Source organism: Onychostruthus taczanowskii, unplaced genomic scaffold, assembly GCF_017590055.1.
Source record: "Onychostruthus taczanowskii isolate IOZ18803 unplaced genomic scaffold, ASM1759005v1 scaffold145, whole genome shotgun sequence".
Classification (NCBI taxonomy): Eukaryota; Metazoa; Chordata; class Aves; order Passeriformes; family Passeridae; genus Onychostruthus; species Onychostruthus taczanowskii.
Genome location: NW_024498630.1, coordinates 844,295 through 864,953, shown reverse-complemented (window position 1 = coordinate 864,953; position 20,659 = coordinate 844,295). Strand labels below are relative to the sequence as shown.

The 20,659-nt window shown below is 44.3% G+C and overlaps 1 protein-coding gene across 1 annotated transcript; it reads right to left on the bottom strand.

The window, feature by feature from the left end:
* Positions 1-361: 361 nt before the first annotated feature.
* CORO2A (coronin 2A) lies at positions 362-20,109 on the bottom strand. Its single transcript, XM_041398394.1, has 11 exons — positions 19,909-20,109; positions 14,988-15,104; positions 10,331-10,480; positions 9,618-9,797; positions 8,684-8,800; positions 6,349-6,453; positions 5,903-5,999; positions 4,002-4,114; positions 2,826-2,916; positions 1,296-1,567; positions 362-493 (listed from the first exon to the last, which is right to left on the bottom strand). Exons 1-11 carry the CDS (start codon positions 20,107-20,109, stop codon positions 362-364), a joined length of 1,575 nt encoding a protein of 524 aa, XP_041254328.1.
* Positions 20,110-20,659: the final 550 nt, after the last annotated feature.

The following is a 20,659-nucleotide window of genomic DNA, read 5'->3' as shown; positions in this document are numbered from 1 at the left end:
AGCTGCCTTCAGTCTCCCATTCTCCTGTCATGGGGAGGGGCAGCAAAACAGGTCATTCCTGGAGCTTAACATGTAACTTCTCCAGGACCAAAAGAGCAAGACTTTCCAGAGTCTCTCTGTAGCATTAATACACAAGCTTCTGACATTGGTGAGCAGGTAAGCAATGGGAGCCTGAAGAAGCGCAGCAAGTCCATCAAAAAGTGTATGGTGATGATTAGGGAAATGTGACCACCACAAGCCAGGGAAGTCCATGCCGCCTGGAATATCAATTTTACCCCCAGTAAAAAACCTAGGAGTTATCTGCTGGCAATGGGGTCTTCCCCCTGTGTCCAGGGGTACAAAGAGTTGCAGGCCAGCAACCTCATTTATTGTCTGTGTCTATGCAGAGGTTTTTGAGCTGCAGTGTTAGCTGTTTTATTCGGATATCTCTCTGGATTATCAGCTCACGTAGTCGACGGATTTCTTCCTGTTGCCGGTAATACATCTGTAAAAGCTGTAAGAAAACACATTTTATTTACTTTATACTAAGAAAACATAGGCTTAACCTGGCAATGCCACCAGAGTTGTCACATCATTTTGAGAGAAACATCTAAGGAGGAGGCCTTCAACCAGCAGATAACATCAGCAGTGCTCTTGTTGTCCACTAGATTGGGCTGTGACTGCATAAGTTTCCCAGGAAGTATTTGGAGTCTAAATTCCTGCGTCTGCCACATTTCCTTCTCTGACCTTGGACAAGTCCTTTTTCTTCCTCCAGTTGGGACTACCATTGTCTTTCACTATGCATGCAGCAGAGCACTCAGTTCTACAAGGGCTGCTTCTGTAACCTTGAGATGCCAGCTCAGAAAAGTGCAGGAAAACATCATTTTTCACACCACAGGGTGTGGCAGTCATATTTTCTGGAAAATAGGCTTGCTAACTGCAGTTCTCATCCAAGAGTTATCCTGCATAAACCCCCTTCTCTTCTCCAGAACCTGGAGGTCACAAGGACCTCCCTGTGCCCAGCCAGTCACCAGGCAGGTCTGTGCCACAAGAATGCCTGGGAAGTGAGAATGCTGACTGCCCCTCCTTTCCAGACCCTCTCAGCTGAAGTGCTGCTGGGCTGCACTTCTGCTTCCCTTGTGGCAGTCAGGGCAGGCAGAGTTTCTGCCACCACAAAGAACAAAGAGCTTGCACTGCACTGACTCAGGCCTGCAAAATAAATCCTCCCTGAACTGACACCATGTGAATGGCATTCTTGCATCATCTGGCTTTGAGCTTCCCCTGTAGTCCCAACCCTTCACCCCAGACATTCATACCTCATTTTCAGTTTTTGGTGGTGGATACTCAAATATGTCAAAGCCATTGGAGAGGCACATTTGCTCATTTTCTGGCAGACTCTCATCCACTTTCTGCCTTTTTCTGCTACTTTCAATCTCTCCTGGCATCTGCTGGTCCTCCAGTGACATCCTTCCTTGCGCTTCCTCTTGCTGGCTCAGGGCAGTAGCTTCCATGGGGGACTCTGGCTCAAGAAACTGTGGTAGGGACTTTGCACCTTCAGAGTCTGGTCTCAAAGATACCAAGAGAGGCCCTAGGGAGGGAGGAGACAAGTGAGCACTCCCAAACCACACTCCAAAGTTATTGGTAAGCAATTCAGTTTAACAACTAGCTTCAACCAATTCATTCCGAGATAAACATGGAGGCACCTGACTGGAGCAGCTGCCAGAATTTACAGACAACAAATTATTTTAACTTCCATCTATACTTACTCTGTCTCTTCCTTTCTATCTTTCCCTGATAGGTAATAGGCCAGAGAGCTGGCAGCAGCTTACCCAAGCCCTGGGGAGTACCACAAATGACACAGACAGACAGAAGGCTAAATACCACCTCCCGTCTCTACTGAACCACTTCTTTTTATACCCTAGTCAATACAGGTGGACCTGTGTTGTGTTGCAGGATTCATTTGGTGTGTTCTGTTACCCCCTAAAGTTATAATGGTTCGGTCCTGGGATCCCCCTCTCCCCCTCCCCTGGAACCTCTCTCTCTGAGAGTGCCAATTCGTTCTCTCCTCCCCTGTTTCCCTGGTTACCTTCTGTCAATCCCTCCCCAAGTTCCTGTCCATCACCCACTGTCTCCTTCCCATATTCCAGAAAGTTCTCCTCTCTTCGGTGGGTGATTGGATCGGGAACAAGGGTCCCTCCTTGTCACATTCCCTATTGGCTAGCCGGCACGTTTCTTACGAGTTTGTTCACTCCAGAGTTCTCCCTCATTGGTTAATGTGCCGTGTTTCCGCCCCCTTTATAAGCTGCTGTATTCCTGTCTCGTGGTCCCTGCTCGGCTGGTTCCCCTGGAGTTAATAAACGGCTCTGGATTTTACCCCCGAGGAGGGTCCCTCCTTTCTTTCTTCTACTTCGCCTGCCTGTTGCTCGCTGCTGCCCCTTGCTGAGGCGCTCCCAGGACGCTCCGGCGCATCTAGGAAGTGCCCCCCCCCGGCTGTCTGCTGTGGTGCCTTCAGCACAGCCGGCGCGACCTCCTCCCCTGCCCGGGGGAGTAGAGAAACTCGGACAGCAGCTCGGCAGACCTGATTGGTCATTTAGTCAATACATTTCACCTGATTGACTAACTAACAAGACGCCCATTTGTAAACAATCTTAGGAGACAAACAGGAAAAAAGATACTAGAAAAACCTGCAAATTGTTTTTAAGAATTGACTATCATTGTTTATCACCAGCTCCGTAAAGTCTCCCACACCAATTCTGGGAAAACTTATCTAGCTTTCTCACTCTCTGACCAGGTTATCGCATCCACAGGGGAGCTGAAGGGCTGGGGAGCTCTCCATGTGTGCTGACCTTTGTTAATCCCAGTGAGCCATTCTTCTGCTGTCAGTGCCGGTTGGCCTGCTGCAGTCATGGGGTAGATATCTGCCTGGTATGACTCCGACTGGAAGCAAACAAAAGGCCAGAGTAACTACATCAGTGAGATTTTGGCTTAAAGAGGTCATACCAGATTGTGGTGAAGAAATGAATTTATTCCCCTTCAGCACAGGGAGTGTCATGAGCACTCACTGGCATGGACATAAAGTCTTTTCACCTGCTCTGTACCTCTCTGCTTCTCATCTCAACTCAGAAGAATTACATCTGGAGGCCTAATTTAATTCATGCTGGTAAAGTCTTCAGACTGGGGGAGGTTGACATAGGCTAACTCAACTCCCATGAAATCATGTTCCTGAGGATGAAAACATAGGTACAAAGGATGGACAAGTCCCGAAGCATCAGCTGATTATAACTGACAGAAACTGGCCAAGGAGATAAAGCTGGAGCAACACGCCTGGTTGGGAGTTGCAGTGAGCATTAGCTCCCCTGTGTGTCTGAATTCAAGAAACTCATACCTTCTTTTTATATTAAAAATATTTCTATATTTTTATATTATATTATTTACTTTCTGGAAGTAGAGAGCACAGTACTGACATTTCCCATGTACCTATGCCCACACAGTCACACAGGAGCTACCTTGGCTAGCTACAGATTCAAGGCCTGTTTCTTTCTCTAATGACACCAGCTCTGAGACTTACTCCTGCATCAGCCCCAGTCATGCCTTACATGCTGCAGAACAGCTGTCTGTAACACAACTCCACCCAGTGGGTATAGACGCATGTTCCTGTTTTACCAGGGTGATTCTTTTTCCTTCCACAAGGAGATTATTATGCCACCCACCACCAGATCCAATCCCTCTCCCTCTTTTGTCATTATGTCAAACAGATTCTATTGGAGAAGTTTACAGACAGCTAGCAGACGTGGCAGCATGTCTTGGAAAGTCAGCTATTAAACCGAGTAAACTGAGTAACTCTTAAGTTACCAAATAGGGCTGCCCCAGAAACAGGTCAGCTACGTCCCCCATGAAAGGAGAGAAAAAAATCTCTTGTTCCACCTACTCTCCTTCCCCCAAGAGTCACAGAGAGGAGGCAGTGCCCTCATTTTTTCTCTGATATTTGCCTCTGATAAGAACATGATATGAGGTCGACTTACCCGTCGAGGCACAATCATGGAGATGGGCTCAATCAGGCTTTTAGTTGGTATCAGTTTGTAGAAACGGAAAATTTCACAAGCTGCCACATCAAGACCTCTCTTTGGCATCATTCCTGGGGGAAGAGCATGAAACAAATGGAATATAAATCTCCTTAGGAAAGTTAATGTCATCAGCCATGTGAAAAGGGTCATCCAACAATGAAAGAAGTCATAGCATCAGCACCATATCAGCATGGTTTGAGGTGTGAATCCAAAACTGGCTCAGTGGCACAAATGACAAGAATAAATTTTTTTTTTTCCTATCAGATCATGTTGTTACATACATACATGCATGGTTTTCATGCTAAGCCTCCTGTTCCTTATGCATTCTAATGAGCTCCAAATAGAGTGAGCAGAACAGAGCAGAGCTGGCAGATAATGCCACAGGATTTGAGTATCAGGATCACTAGGAAGGAATTTCAGGCCACCTAAACAACACCAGAATAGCTCTATGTGGCTGAAATACCTACCAGGCCAGTATCCTCCTCCAGTGCCGCCCCAAAACAGAAATGAGAATGAGAAGGGTGTGAACATCGATTCTGTCCATTTGTGTTTTAGGGATTGGCTAAGGCACACGAGGTCTCTAAGTATCTGATAAACTCAGTGGGTTTCTTTCTCATTACCTTGCATACTTCAAAGCTATATTCACATCAATTTCCTTAAAAAAAAGAAATTACTTATGCTTGTAGACCTTGCTTCATGGCACACAAGCTTAGTTTTCTACTAATACCCAGTGACTTCATTAAACAGTAGATTCTATGTGAAGGCCTGTTGCACTTTACATTATGAATTCATTTAAAAGTGAATCTAAACTCCACTCCTCCACACAGTATTTTGTTTTGGTAACATGGAAAAGAATTTTTGTACAATAACCTTTGCAGTATGCTTGATCAGCTCAACAAAGCAGGTTAGGGAAGTAGACTTAATTCACCTTTTAAAAACATCTGTACACTTACTTTGCGTGAAATGATTTTTTAGGAGACTATGACAATGAGAAATAAGGATGTTGTAGTGGAAGGCTTGTAAAAACTGAATAATGAGGAGATCCTTAAAGTTAAGTTTTAAATAATATATTCCTTTTAATTTTTTTTAAGGCAACCTGCAGGCACAAAATTCAGTGCCGCCAAATATCCCTACCGATGTTCTCTAAGAGCAGGAGTGTCCACAGATAGTGTGGAAGGGTGTTAATGATCCTAAAAACCTGTAGAGGAATATGACTCAGAGTAGACCAGAGAAGGTTCAAGAAAGGGTTAACAATAAGGTCTGAGGGCTGAAAGCTAAATTCTCTCACTTGAATTCATTAAACAGCGTGGCGGGTAGTACACAGACAGGTTAATAAGCAAGGGTCTCCAAGGGAGGAGAGATGACCTAATCATAACAGATCTATTTCTAAATAGGAAATGTCAGTAAAAAAGAAGGTAGACAAGCAATAAAGACTGAAGGTAGTAAGCTGTGAAGCATCTGTTACCAGAGAAATCACAGAGTGGGAATGATGGAAATAGAGCTCAAAGACAAAAATCTTGAAAGAGATTGACAAACGGCAAGGAGCATTCTCCGCCTTTAAATCCAGACTATCCTCCTCTCCATCTTGACTAGGTATGTGAGAGGAGATGTAGCAGTGACGGGTAAAACTGCCCAGCCCTTGCTGGTCAGAAGTGCCCTTTCCAAGCTCTGACCCTGTAATATCACCTATCATATTCAGGTGAGCTACACCAAGCTGACTGTAGGTACCTGTAAACCTGTGTGGAGGAACCTGACCTATTCTCTTTTCTCAAGAGTATTTTGGATAGTCCTAGACTCTGGCAGCCTCTAAAATGAAGAAATCACAATTCTCTTGTAACATTAGACATTCTGCCACTCACCAACTCCCTTCTGTGGTAAGTGAGAATGATATTCCATCAGATAGTTCAGGTATGGCTTCTTAGGGCTTATCTCATAGTACCGTATGTTTCCATCACCCTAAAAGCAAAGAAAATCAACATCAGCCAGACACTGCTGTTCAGCATAACAGTCTGAGAAGAATTCCTGGCCCCAAGAAGTCATGCAGGATCAACAATGAAACAAATGTTTATCCTCAAACTCCTATATGGGAAGGTAGGACCCAGCTGCTTACCTCTCCACAATAAACATGGTACATCTGTAAAGGTGGTAAATGTGGCCTGATGACGAAGCACCCTCGGGCCCCACCACTTCTGCTCATATCCTTAGGTTAACGTGCTTCAGGAGCATCTTTGATGTCAGTCTGTCACAACACAGGCTGACAGCAGAATCAAACAGACCTGCACTTGCTGACATGAAAAGAACTTACCTTTCCCACCAAGTAAAGCATGTGTGTGTCAGAGTCATAGAAGGGAAACAGTAGTCCTGAGGAGCCGTCCAGATCCTCCTCCAGTAAAGGCACAGAAAGGTCATTCTGGGCAGGACACAGGAAAAAGAGTCAGCTGCAATCACCTGTCAGTCACAGGCAAGTCCAAGACACTTCACCTGAACCCCACCTGGCAGTGGCATGTGAGCACAGCTCTGTAATGATCCACGGCCCTGAGCAGGGGGCCATGCACAGACTGCTGCAAAGCTCTGTGGGTGAGAAATGGGTGCTCTGTCCCAGCCCTTGACTGAAGTTCCTACCACTATAACACCTCAGGCATCTGATGGCATTTCAGGATAGATATAGTAAGAAACATTGCCTGCCTCTACATGAGCCAGACTGCAGGAGGTGAAGGGGCCTTCAGGGTACACCTGCACCACTGGTGTAAAATTCACACTGAATTTTACTCATGTTCTCTCAAAACCTCTAGTCTAGGGAATACTTTCACGACAGTGAAAAGGACAGCACCACACACAAGGGCAGTCCACAGCAGCCAAGCAGTCTCAGCACTGCACAGTGGGAAGGTGCCTGTTGCAAGGATAGAACCTCCCACTGGCCTTCTGAGGTAAGCCATGTAGGAGGACACAGCACACCACTCCATGTGCAAAGCTTGAATGTCTTGTACAAAGCTACCTCTGCACCGATGAAGGGAGTGATTTTGGGAGGACTGACAGGGCAGACTCTGGTGTCCTATGGCTGTCCATGTGGCGATTCTCATATAAACATGAATTTAGCATAGGGTTAACACGCATTTCTCCTGCAGAACTGACTAGCTTCAGGCTGCAGTAAGCCAGAGCCTCTGTTTAGATGCAAAGACGGGTGTGGACGTGAGAAAGAGGCCTGCTCAGCAGGCTCTGTGCCAATCCCTGCTCCTAAGGAGGCTTTACATACCTTGCTTCACAGATCTTCCCACTGTGTTCTTAAACCAAGCATGTAAAACCCTGACATGACACCCATGAAGTGTCACAGCACGGCTTAGCATTGTGGAAAGCCTTCAGGCAGCAGCATCATGCTTTGCCTCTCACGTGTGCAAAGAAGCCATGTCCAAACATAGCCAAAACACAGCAAATCGTAGGCCTGGTCTACCAGCTTTGTCTGGTAACAAAGTGTGACTACAAAGATTGTGCTGCATGGTGGTTGGTACAGAGGGACATATTTAGATGCTGACAAAGTAAAAACATCTCACTGCATATGAAAGGTAGATGAGAGCAGGGTTTCATAAGGCTAGCAGCCATCCTGATAGGAGATCAGATGTCTTGGAAATGACCAATTAGGCACTACCTCAGTACTCTACCATCAGGAATCATCAGAAATTAAAAACACCTGACACAGTTTTCTTCTTTGAGGGTATCATCTGAGTATGCTGTGTCTAGAGCTCATTTCTCTTTCCAGGACCAGTTTGCCAGTAAGACCAGTAAGAGCCACATTAAGTGAGAGCTACAGTAACCACGAGGTACTCTGAACAATTTCTTCTTGTAGTGGGCTGTTGTGGTTTAACTCAGTCAGCAACTAAGTACCATGCAGCCATTTGCTCCCTTCCCCTTGGTGGGATGGGGAAGAGAATCAGAAAAAGGTAAACCCATGGTTGAGATACAAACAGTTCAGTAACTGAAAAAAAAAAAAAAAAAAGGCAAAATATAGAACAATAACAATTGTAATGAAAAGAAAAGGGAGAGAGGGATAAAGCCCAAGAAAAATAAGTGATGGACAACACAACCACTCACCACTCGCTGACCAATGCCCAACCAGTCCCTGAGTAGCAATCCATGGCTCCTGGCCAAGTCCCCCCAGTTGATCATGACGGGATACACCTTTCATGGGGGCACTGGCACTGTGCCAAGGTCAATCCATGACACCTGGATATCCTCCCTCCTGGTTTCTCGTGCACCTGCACACTGGCAGAGCATGAGACACTGAAAAGTCTTTGACTTACGGTAAGCACTACTTAGCAACACCTCAAAATGTCAGTGTGCTTTCAACACTAAATCCAAACAACAACCTTGTGCCAACTACTAAGGAAATTAATTCCATCCCAGACAAAACCAGGACATGGACACAGCATTCACTTTTTTCTCTTAGGCTTCTCTGTTGAAAACTTCTCCAGAAACTCAGTTATGTCTCACACCAGTAAGACCTATCACCCTTCAGCAATCTGACAGGTCATTTCTGAATTCCTGTTGTAAATCAGTTCTTCTGTATGTGGCAGGTGGAAAGTTAAAGTGACAGCAAAAGACAGAAAACAGAAGCTGGTAAGGTTAAGATTTTTGGTCCAACTCACTTGATCCCATAATGCAATTTGCCTATTATTCCACCGAGATGTTCCAGTAGAAAACAGCATTTTCATGTTTCCAAGGAATGAGACTTTACTGGCTTTGTGAGAGTTGTAGTTTCCTTCCTGTAGAAGAGAAAGGACACTGCATGAGTAAGACAACATCTGTTGTCTTACTCATGCAACATTTCATGTTACCTGACAACTCTCATTCACTCACATCTGAAAGATCTGCTGAGCCCAGCTGAACAACAATGAGCAGGATTTCCCAGGCATCTGAAAATAGTGACCTAAACTCTTCAGGATCATTCCCAAAATCTCAACAACACATCATAGAATATCCTGAGTGAAAGGGACACACGAAGATCATCAAGTCCAACTCTAAAGTGAATGGCCCATACAGGGACTAATCCCATACTGCCAGTGTTATCAGCACCCTGCTCTGACCAGGTGAGTCAATCTCACCTCTCTTAACTATAAATTCACATTTTTGCAAGACAGCAGACTTTAGTAGTTCCAAGCAGGACTTTCTGTGTACACAAACCTCTGCAAATAGCTACAAGCTGCACCTAGCCAACAAAACCAGGCAAAAAGAACAACCACTGGGACATTTGTCATTGGGACAAACATACACCTGCATCCACCTGTCCACCTGATCTCTACATTCCCTCCCATGATGTCCCTCAGAGGGCTGCAGGAGATACCTATGAAAACAATACAATCCAAGTAACGTTTCAAGGAGCAAGGAACATGGTATCAAGATACAAAATCCCTGTTCTCATCAATGACAGCAAGCATTCTATGGAAAATAGAAGGAAACAGCACCATATCGTGCCTTGGGAAATGCAGATGCATCATCTTTTATGGCAATGAAGCTACCCAGGAGAGGAAACACTCCAAGAGGTGAGATCAGATGGACCATAAACCTCTGAACCCAACCTACCTGTAGGACTGTTCCAGCACGAGGGTCTATCACACGTATCTTTCTGTCCCTGCAAGCAGTGGCAAGGAGACTGCCATCTGTGTTGAATGACATGGAGAGGACCACATCTTTGTGAGCATCAAGAATCTTCACTGGCTTTGAAAGAACAGCACCCGCGACACCAAGGTTCCAGATCATTATCTGGAGCAAAAATAATTTTTAAAATCAGCCCTTTGCTGCCTCACACGAGGGACTTTTTGTACTCTATTCTCTTCTTCATCTTTTCTCTACATGTATAGGTCTTACCATCACAAGTGTTTGTTCTTCAGCACTTAAAATAATTCCTGATATTAACAGCAATGTGTCAATGTCATCTAAGAATTAATATTTTCATCTAAGAAAGAATATTAATTTCCTTTGAAACCACATTTTTTACATAAAAATAGACAACATCAGTGCATATATATATGCAGTAGCACAAAGAAAAGTGGATGGCATTGCATGCTGTATCCAATTCAGTAAATGACAAGTGCAGAGTAGACTGAAGCTCATCAGAAGGCTGGAAAATTATACAGTCCGTTTGGGCTTATAGCAATATCCTTTTGCCTTTAGGCCACCATAGAATTTACCCCTGAAGAAAGCTTCCAAACTCTTTAGAAACATCTTACAGCTTGAAATTAAAACAAATTTCAAAACACCAAGCCAAACAGAGTGTCCTAGGAGCACAGACCCACCTTGTAGTCATAGCCAGAGCTGAAGAGGATGTTATCAGCTGTGGGATGCCATTCAATCAGACCAACTCTTCGAGCATGCCCAAGAAGTTCTTTCTTCGGAGTGGTAATGTTTCTTTTTAGCAACTGGTTGGGGATGTCCCAGATTTTAACCTGAATGGTACAGTATGGGTCTTTGTGAGATTCCTGAAGAGAAGCTAATTCAGAATTTACCAACAGCTATTAACTGCCTTGGAATTACTATTCTTTTTGTAGTGAATAGGAATGCAACTGGCTTTTTTGAACACCTGTCCTTGTCATTTGTATCTTTACTATACTGTGGACCTGAAGACTCCTCTTTATGTTCTATCTTCAGACAGCAGTCCTACCAGAGTTTCTTTAAATTTGGCAATCCAACCCTTACACCTGTCAGGACAATTATGAAAAGTTATTCCCAAGGGCAGTGCACTGAAGCCATTCAGCACTGGGAGTGTGCTGTCTTGTAACAGGCTCACCTACAGCTCTGGGTCCTTCTAGAAGGATGCTGCATGAAGAAAAAAATGCTCTGTCCTCCTGTGGTGGAAGAAAGTAGCAGAAACCAGCAAGAGGGGCTGAACTTATGCAGGTATAAAAGGAGTCTTTCTCACACTAACCCTAGAAACACAAGTATTTAGGATGCTAACAGATGATTAATCCTTTGGTTCAATGAAAATTACTATGTTTATGTCATAATTTATCTATTTCTTAGCCTGAAGCAAAAGCAAAATGCTCTTTGGAACATAGTTTGTGGAAATCAGCCACAGCTGCCCAAGTCTCCTACTGTTTGGTTGATGAGAATCGCTCCTTTCTAAGACAAGTAAGAAGCAGACCCAAATTCTGGGACCTCCTGGAAAACATCATAAGCACCCTTCTCAGCAGTGTTTATCCCATTAAGGAATCAAGCCTGCCAGAAATATAATGGCTGTAGAGTCCAGCAGTATTCATATGAACTTCTACAGTAGTTAGAGAAAACATCACTTATAAATCATCATTTATAATCAGACTGACTGATTCCTTACAGTTTTCACAGCTGTCACTAAAGGAATGGGGCTGAGAGACTAGAAAAGGGAAAAATAAGTTGTGTTCATGCTGATAAGAACTGCCTAGAATGAACCATCCACTCCTCGTGCTGTGAAATGGTTGGTGACAAAAGCAGAGAGAAGCATCTGGCTGGAATCTGAGGCTGCATTAAATGGCAGAAATTGCCAGTTCTTTAGTCTGCAGAATATGCAGATCTTAGACTCAGGTCTGCAGGTAAGCAGGGACAATCCAAGCGTGAACAAGCTGTCTACCCTGCTACATCAAAAAAAGCCTGATAAAACGAAGTAAAAGGCAGAGTTGCCCCTCTAACCAGAGGGCAGGAGAACTTCAACAAGTTGAACTCTTCATGCCTGATGATTTGCCAAGAAGAACAGAAGGGGTGAGAGGATAAGCTCAAACTCTCAGCCCCTAGGCATTCATACAGGCCTCAGCCCTAAGCCCACCTGAAACAGCAGTGAGAACTGGAACTCACTGTTCACAGAGAACATACAATCCTTCCCATGCCCAAAAGTACCATTCTACATAGCTCCAGCTATGCACCACAAAAGATAGCTGTAGTGCTGTCAGACAAAAAAATTGTCTGCACCTGGCAGGCTAACACAATGCCTATTCTTCAAAAACCACTGGTCTGTATAACTGCATAATGCCCATTCTGCAAGAAGAAGAACTGGAAAGCAACCAGCCCAGTTGTGCCAACTTTTACCACTTGACTGGACGGTCAAGTATGACTTTGAGAGTCACTGACCACCAGGCATGACCAAAGAGATACCCAGGACAGAAGAACATATGCGTAAAAGAGAGAGAAAATATGTTACTGATTTGAGGGAAATTATTATTATTATATACATGTTTATTCAGGGAAAAATCAGTGACTATGTACATAAAATACGGTATCTAAACAGGAGTTTCTTTTGTAGTTAGCATGCATGATATTTCAGAGGAGATATCCCCTCATGCACCCAGCTAAATAAAGAATGTCTGCTACTTAATGCTATAGTAGTGTTAAGAAGCTTTTATTTTTACCAATTTTTTGTAACAGTGGTACCACCAAAGCAAGCTCCAGAAAGGCTGGTTAACAGTCAAGAAACCTCTGAGAAATGTGGGAGAAGTGAAATTTCCATTATCTACTCAGAAGTTTGTAGCCTTCTTCAAAGGGAGGACCAGCCCAGTAAGCACTTAGATGCATGCTTACACACAAGTCTTACTTGCCCTCTGGCTTACTTCATGATCAGAAATAGAAGAGAGCACCAGGCTTCTAACAACAGACTGGAAGGAAGACTTTTCTTCTTATGTCCAGCCCAGTGGAAGTGGTGGACACCTCTGTGACCCCAAAAAACCTTTCTCAAACTTTTCTTAAAACAGAGGAAATATTGCCGTAAAGATGTCTCAACAGTGTGTCCAATCTGAGCCCTCCAGAACAGGCAGGTTAAGCAAGACTCTGACCCCACAGACAGAGTCCAACAGCAGACAAGAGATGAGAAGGAAGCAGTAACAGCAAATCTGAGGAGAGCTCAAAAGAAAATAATTTGTTCAGTCTCTGGCTGCCCTTCAACTACACAGCATGAAGGCACAGAGAAGATACAAAAACTCTTGGAAGGTACAAAAGGAGAGCATCAAAAGCAATGGATGTATATGGCAATATGGTAATGCCTGGAGATCAGAGGCATCCCATTTTCACTAGAAGTATACTCAACACCTGGAAGAAGGACCTACTGAGGCCACAGGACCTGTAGCCTTAGAGATCTTCTCAAGGCTTGGAGCAACCCAAAGATTTTAGTAGGGCATGGACAAAGTGACATCCAAGGTCCAGCTATGAGGTATCAGGAAAGATAGTCACACCAAGAAAGACAGTCTGCTGTCATTGCTACTTAGCAGGCAGGGAGGAGATGTCTCCATGTCACCCCTGAGATACCATTTCCTGGCGCTAGGATGAGGATGGGAGAGTAGTAAAAGGAGAGTACAGTCACAGACAGACAGACTTCTTGAAATAACTTTTGGTACTGAGACCTGCTCATGTGTTTCCATTCTTTAGTCTGAGGAATGATCCAGTGTCAAGTTTCTGGAGAAAACTGGAAAGGAAAGCTGGGGATAGTGCATCCAGTTTTGCACCCCTCAGTGCAAGAAAGATGCTGGAGGCCCACCAGGATGCTCAGGAGACTGCAGCACTTTACCCTGCGAGTAAAAGCTGGGGGAGATGGGCTTGCTCAGCTGGGAGAAGAGACAGCTTCCAGGTAAATTGATAAAAGCTTTCAATACTTACAAGACTACTGAGAAAATAGAGTCAGGCTCTGTCTTGAAATGCAAGGTAGGAGGACAGAATACAGCAGTCATTAACTACACTGGAAGGAAAAAATTCCCCACGGGAGGAGTGAAGATCACGAACAGGTGCTCTGACTAGAGAGGTGGTGAAAGAAATCTCCCCTTCAACACAAACGCTTCTGTGATTCTGTAACTGTAGTGGGATGTTTTTGGAGAGTGTGTGCATTTATCATATGAGGCTCAAAAGAGTGACCAAGGTGGTGCCCCCTGCCACAAGTAAGTCATACCATGCCATACTTCCTAAGACAGCATGAGAGCCTGGCATACAGGTTGGAAGATACAATAAAATCTTTACCATCAGCTCAGAAACTGAAAGAAGCCTTAAAAGAAAGAAAAAAAAAGGCAAAGGAGTATCCAAACAAGCAAAGACAAGTCACTAAACAGGAAAGACAATCAAAAAAGCTTATAATCAAGAGTGACTTTTTGGCAGAACTGAAATGGCAGAGCATGTGAACCAAGCCAGGTCTGGAGAAAATAACATAAAACACCTCCCTGATGCTCTATGGCAGAGTGAGAATAAACCCAGTGGGATCTCACAGGGGATGTCTGGAAAAAAGCATGGCAGTTAGTCAGACATCCTCACTATCAAAGACATCAACATCACACTTTTTACAAGACCTTTTGAAAGTGATTGGGGAATACACTTCTCATGGGGGCACTGGCACTGTGCCAGAGTCAATCCATGACACCTTCCAGTAGGGAAATATGAGCTAAACTGTCCCTTACAAACATAACTGAAATCTTTCAACTGCTACAGTGTCTGCATCTTAACCACACTAATTAGAGCCAAAGCACCCACTGCAGAACTATATGATGCATATTGCTCACCACAACTGATCCAGCATGACTTTACAGAGCAATTGAGTGCAGGAACAAGCTCAAACTTGCTCTGTGGGGAATTAATCTGAAAGAGCTGGTCCAGACAGTGTTGTGTTAAAGCTTTTTTAAATACAGAGTTTCAAAGAGATTAAACTTTAATATCATTCCATTTTAAACTCATACTTTGTTTTCATCATACAAACACACCAAAAAAAGGCACAAGCCCCAACAAAATAGATCTTCCTCATTACACTGATGTGGTATATCATATGGAAGGCATCAGACAGGTCTGAACTCAGGAGAAAGAAAGGAATCTTACTTTTTCCTGACTTCTTAAACAAGTGTTTGCATGCTTTCACATCTCACATCACTTCATATTCATGAGCTTTTGATTTCTTTCAATTTCATCCTCCAAAAGCACATTAGCCAGGTACTAACACAGAGTACAAGGTGGTAAACTTACTGTGGCATCTTCTGAACACGAAGCTATTACAAAGTCATTGAATGGGTTCCACTTGATATCAAGAACATTTCCTTTGTGCCCACATACTTTGGGATAATGTGGGTCAAGCTTGCCTGTCTGGAAAAAAAATATATAATCAAACTTAAGGTAAGCCATGGAATTACAGGACATTTTCAAGGCAGCTCCAGAAAGAAACTTCTTTCCGCTTGCTCTCCTCCAAATGCCCTGGGTGCTCTCGGTGTTGTAAGGATGGGTTTTTGCTGCCCTTCTAGTCAAGTCTTGATGATACCACCACAAAGGAAAGAAAGACTGCCAAGCTTTCCTAAGAACACGCTGCTGTGAAAAAACTTCAGTGCATGCTTACATATTTGGAAGACAGTATTAGGTTCAGACACCAAAGCATAATTTGGAGGAGACACATTTATGAATTACATGAATCTTCAACATTTCTTAAAGATCTTTTGATGGAGGGACAAACAACAGCAAACTCTCCTTCAGAAGACATTTCCCACAAACAACAAAAAAAAAAAATTATTTACATTTTGGGTTTAGCAAAAAGATATTTGTGACACAAATTACAAATTACAGTTTTTCTTTCAGCAAGCTATCTATTTCTTTTATATTGCATTGAATAAACCCACACTGCCAGCACGGTCTCTGCTGTAGAGTCAAGTTTGAATATTTAAATCGCAGAAAGGGTGGTGGTGATTTTATTAACATTGAAGTAATGCTTGCTTTCCTCTGTAAGAAGCAGGAGAAGTGTGGGGAGCCCCCTGACCCACCCCAGGCATCAGCTAAAGAGCAAAAGTCAGTCACTAAGAAGGGAGACATAATGGCAATCTGAGAGAGACATAATAGCAAGCTGGTGGTGCTTACCAGCTTACTGCTTCCTACCTGGAAGAACTGCAGACCAAATTGCAGAGCAAATGTGTGCTCTCCTAGAAAGCAGACACTTCTGTAGATGTACTACTCCCTACACCTCTCCAGAGGTGGGCCTTAGGAGAGCAGAGCTGAGGGGAATCACTGCTGCCTCTAAGCAGGTTTTGGATAGGATATAATTTTCCCAGATTTTAAATTTTTGGGGGGTTTTTGCAATTTTGAATACAGAACAGGACACCAGTGTGCAACTATTCTGGTTTCACTGGAAAGTTTGTTGCATAAACTGGGACTAACCTGCTTTAAACTGAACATCCAAATGGCTTTGAAATGTAAAAGACTGTGGTTTTTAAAACTACAGTCTAAACCAATTCTCTTTTATAACAGCGACAATGCAAAGAGATTTGGGAAGGCTGAAGAGAGATAAAAGGCCTTTAATAAGAAGTGCTCCTCCACCCACAGTGTCCTTTTGTAGGCTTCAGAGCTTGGTTTCAAGATGACAGCTTAAAGTGTGGACAGTTGGATCGACAAGAATCCCTTGATCCTTAAGAGAACTCTGTCCCCTCCCAGAGCTAGTTGCCTGTCTGCTCCCCACTCCATTTTGGGAGACTCCCAGGTTGTCCTAAGCCCAGTTTGCCTGACCCATGCTTCAAAGCTCTCTTACCCCATTCCCAATTTCCCAAAAGGCTTTGGAAAAGGAGCCCTTGTTCTCCCAGCCACCAGCCTCACCTGCCCCATTGCAAGCCCTGGGACAAGACGAGGACTCATCACACATGAAGCCCCAAGAGCCAGCAAACATACAGGACATAAAGCTAGAGCTGCTAGTCTCAGATGCACATCTGCATGTGGAAGTGAAGATCTTCATTGCTGGAGGAAATTTCATTCTATTGATCAAAAACTATTTCAGTAACTAGATGTGTTGTCATTCCATGAAGTGGTACCTGACTTCCACAGCTTCCTGCAGAGATTGAAAATGAGCAGTTTTTCAACCACTCCCTTTCTAAAGTTCTAGCATTTCTGAAAAGCTTGGAGCTCGCTGACAAAAATCACTCCTAGTGGAACATCTGTCAAAACCGTCCCAGCAGATTTGTGCAGGGTAGATCACTGCGAGGCCAGTCAGCCCCACCTCTGCCCCTGAAGGGCAGCAGCACAGCACTCACACACGAGTCAGTTACACAAGGCCGAGGGGTCATCATCAGTTTCATTTCACAGACCATGTTCCCAGAGAGAAGGGAGGGGAGTTTGTATCTACGAAGTCTGCACAGCCACAGATATCCTCCCTCTCACACCTGGTGCTGACACATTGAAAGACTGGAGATTGCAGACCTGGGCATAAATAATCTCCTGTCTCTTGGGACCTTGTTCTCACTTTTTTTTTCCTGCAGAGGAAGAGACAGATGCAGTGTCAACAAAGTCTGGTCATCAGGAAAGAAAAAAGGCAGGACTTCATCTCTCAAAGGAAGGCCACAAAATATCCCTCCCAGTCAAGATCTTTCCTTGGCATGCTGTGCATGCACTTCCCCCACACATCTACACCCAGGCCACACTGTGGGAAAGCAGTTGATCTCTCATTTACAGTCACTGAGCTCATGTCTCCTCGAACTTGTAAGATTTACAGTCAGTCAGCCTGTTCTGGGCACCAGGCAGCCCCTGTGGCAGCAGCCCCTTCCCTCTCTGCTGAGATGTGCTGCCCTTCCACCCAGCTGGTTTCAGTGGCACATATTGACCAGGATGTCACTGACACACCCTGTAACAGACCATTTCCCAAGTGATGGCAAATGTTCTACTAATTTCTTAAAAGCTGAATGCAAAGGCCTGCTGAAAGGATGGTATCTAGGGCAAAGAACTCATTCTTTACATAACCTCCACTGTCCCCAGCCCTACCCCACCCCCCAGCTCTCAGAGAAGAAGACTGGTGCAGAAGGAAAAAAAGTGGTATTTATTCAAGGAGAGATGAGACACCTTGGTATCTGTGACTCAGCAGGAGAGGAGTACAACAAACAAGCAAGGAGGTGCAGTTAAACAGAGCAAAGCTGAGGCTTCATTCAAAGACATCCTTTAGACAGGCAGCCCCCCTAGTAGCAACACGTGCAGAATGAACTAAAAAAATATTGGAGGGAGGGACAAGAACAGCTCCCTGAACAGGTTGTTTATCCTCTTCAGCAACTGTAGCCCTCCCTGTCCTGGCTACTACCTCTTGCTTTGACCAAATGTTGTCCTGGCTCTTGGTCTCTTGCGCTCTTCCTCCACGCTTCCAGTACACTGGACACTTGCCATGCTCACTGGACACTTACACTGCCATGGCTCACCTTCACAGCAAGAGATGGCAGGCACAAAAAGTCACCATCAGAAGCACAAGTCAAAAGTTTCTGCTTTGCACCAGATGGTACCACTTAGGAAGTGTATCAGACAAAACAAAGTAGCTGGTACCAAAGGTCCTGACTCAGGGAATCCCTTTCTTTGGGAGGCTGAGGCTCCTTTACCTCCCAGCATAGGTCAGGAGACCTATTCAGAGGTATTCAGGTATTCAGAGAAAGCTGTGTGAAGCACCTAATTTCTCTGATCCACAAACAGATGTTAACCCTTAAGGAACCAACTCCTATCCACAGCTCCATTTTGAAGCTATTAATTCTTCCAGACTCATCAGCATCCAGAACAGTGAGCCCCACATCTGAACTGCAGCAGCATTTATATCTGCTGCTAATGGTCTGCTCCCTGGTCCCCAGAATCCTCTTCACGAAACAAATCAAAAAGAGCTGCTCCTTAACCATCTTCTCCTCACAGCTTTATACATCTTGCCTTTTTTCCCAGACTGACTGAGGCCTGACCTGTAAAGTCTTTCCTCATATGAAAGTACTGACATTTTCATTGACATGCTTTATCCTTTTCTGTATCTTTTTTAGTTCTACCATGCCTTTGATTTCAGCATGCAATATTTCAAAACTGGGTGGAGTATATGGACAGGTGTAAGAAGGAAAAATTACTACAAAGACTAGCCAAGCTGAGAAGAGGTGAGAAGACAGAAAAATTAACATTAAGCAGTACAAGCACCTTCAGCTACTTTTGCCAGTACTTTGAGAGCTTGGTCCCACAGTAAACAGCTGTCTGCCTACAGATGCAGTTCTATGATAAAGACAAGTTGCTGAGCCTCAACAGACCATCATTGTGGGGGCAGAAGTGAATCAGTCAAGAAAAACAGGGTAGTGGTTAATTTTAGAAGGATAGTCTCTAAACAGCACCAGCATTGAAGGAATGAATTAACAAAGTCCAGAAGGGCCGGAAACTGTATTAGGTTCTTCAAGCACAACCAGTTTACTTTCATCCTTAGCAAATATATACTGAAAAAAGTGGCATTGCAATAACACCATCAATTAACTTTTAATTAAAGGCTGAACTTTTGCCTTTCATCTGTTCTGTCCTGATTCCAGAGAGATCATAATCCCATATTGAAGTCAATCCAGTGCATGCCTGGATGTTTACTGAAGCAATAAACATCAGACAGTCAGCTTCTCCATCACACCAGATCCTAAGTCATGAAAACTCATATACATGGGATTTGTTTCTGAAAGAGAAGTCTTCACAGCATCACTGCTTGAAGTTTAAGAGCTTCATTGCCTGATAACTGTGTCTCCATTCTTTCACAAAGGAGACGGTAGAGCAAAACATACCATATTCTCCTTTGGTCACAGCTGAATCCATGTCACTAAAGCATCTTTCTGGTTTTGCCCCTTTATCCACTAAATACTTTTTAATTTGCAGTTTCTCCCAGGAGACAAACATCTGAACAGCACATTCTGATGATTACACAAGAAGGGCAAATGAGTTGTAAAATGAAGAAAGGTGTTAAAAATCTGCAAGCAGCAATGCAAGACATATGAATACACTAATGCCAGGAGTCACTTGCTAGGGCAACTGGGGCCTCTTCCATCATTTTGCAATTTGGGCAACAGCATTAACTGACTATCCTCTGCGATCTGACTCCCTAGAAAGCCTGTCCCTCCTCCAGCCTCTTCACACGCCCTCGTAAGCTCTCTGGGGAGCTCACCTGCTTGATGGGGATGACGAGGAAGGCACCACCGCCCACACACTCGGTCACCACCGCGATGAAGCTGGGGTTCACGGCGCAGAAGTGGTTGTCATTGACGTTGTGGGTGATGGGCACACAGTCGTAGCACTTGTCCTTGCTGGCGGCTTTGCCATACACGTGGCGGAACTTGGAGCTGTGGTACTGTGGGTGCCACGACATCTGCAAGGAGAGAAACACAACGTCCCAAGGCATAAGGACAGGCCATCCTGGCAAGGCTTGCAGAGCCCCACTCCCCTCTCCCCACCACAGGCTCACCGTCCCCACTTGGGCTGCTCACACCAAGCCTCAGACAGCAAGCTGTAGATGCAGTTTTTTCTGATATTCACCCCTTTGCCATAACTCTGTTGCACATCCCTGATGGAGAGAGGAGAGCGCAGGGAAGAAGACAACTCTCAGCATCACCAGCCAGCTGGGCTGTGCATGTGCCAGCAGTCCCTATCGCTGGGGTAGGGCCACATGGCAACAAGTTTAAGAGGAGATGAATTCTGGTATGATAGAGTTCAGAAAGCATGAAAAATACAACATCTTGCTCATGGAAAGCATGAAAGATGGTGAGTGAACAAGCCAGTGTGGATGCATGCTTTGTTTAGCCCCTTTTGGTTTAGGACCAAAATTTATTCTAAATTTTGCTCACAGGAACAGAAAAAAGAAGTTTGACAGATCATAGGAATAGCTACAGTCACCTGTTGGTGTTTTTTCCACAGACAAT

Coding starts and splice junctions, on each gene's coding strand:
- CORO2A (XM_041398394.1), bottom strand. CDS start 20,109: ATGTCGTGGCACCCACAGTACCACAGCTCCAAGTTCCGCCACGTGTAT. Junction 6,454..8,683: donor AAATTGCATTATGGGATCAA/GTGAGTTGGACC, acceptor TGTCCTGCCCAG/AATGACCTTTCTGTGCCTTT. Junction 6,000..6,348: donor TGCTTTACTTGGTGGGAAAG/GTAAGTTCTTTT, acceptor CTTTGCTTTTAG/GGTGATGGAAACATACGGTA.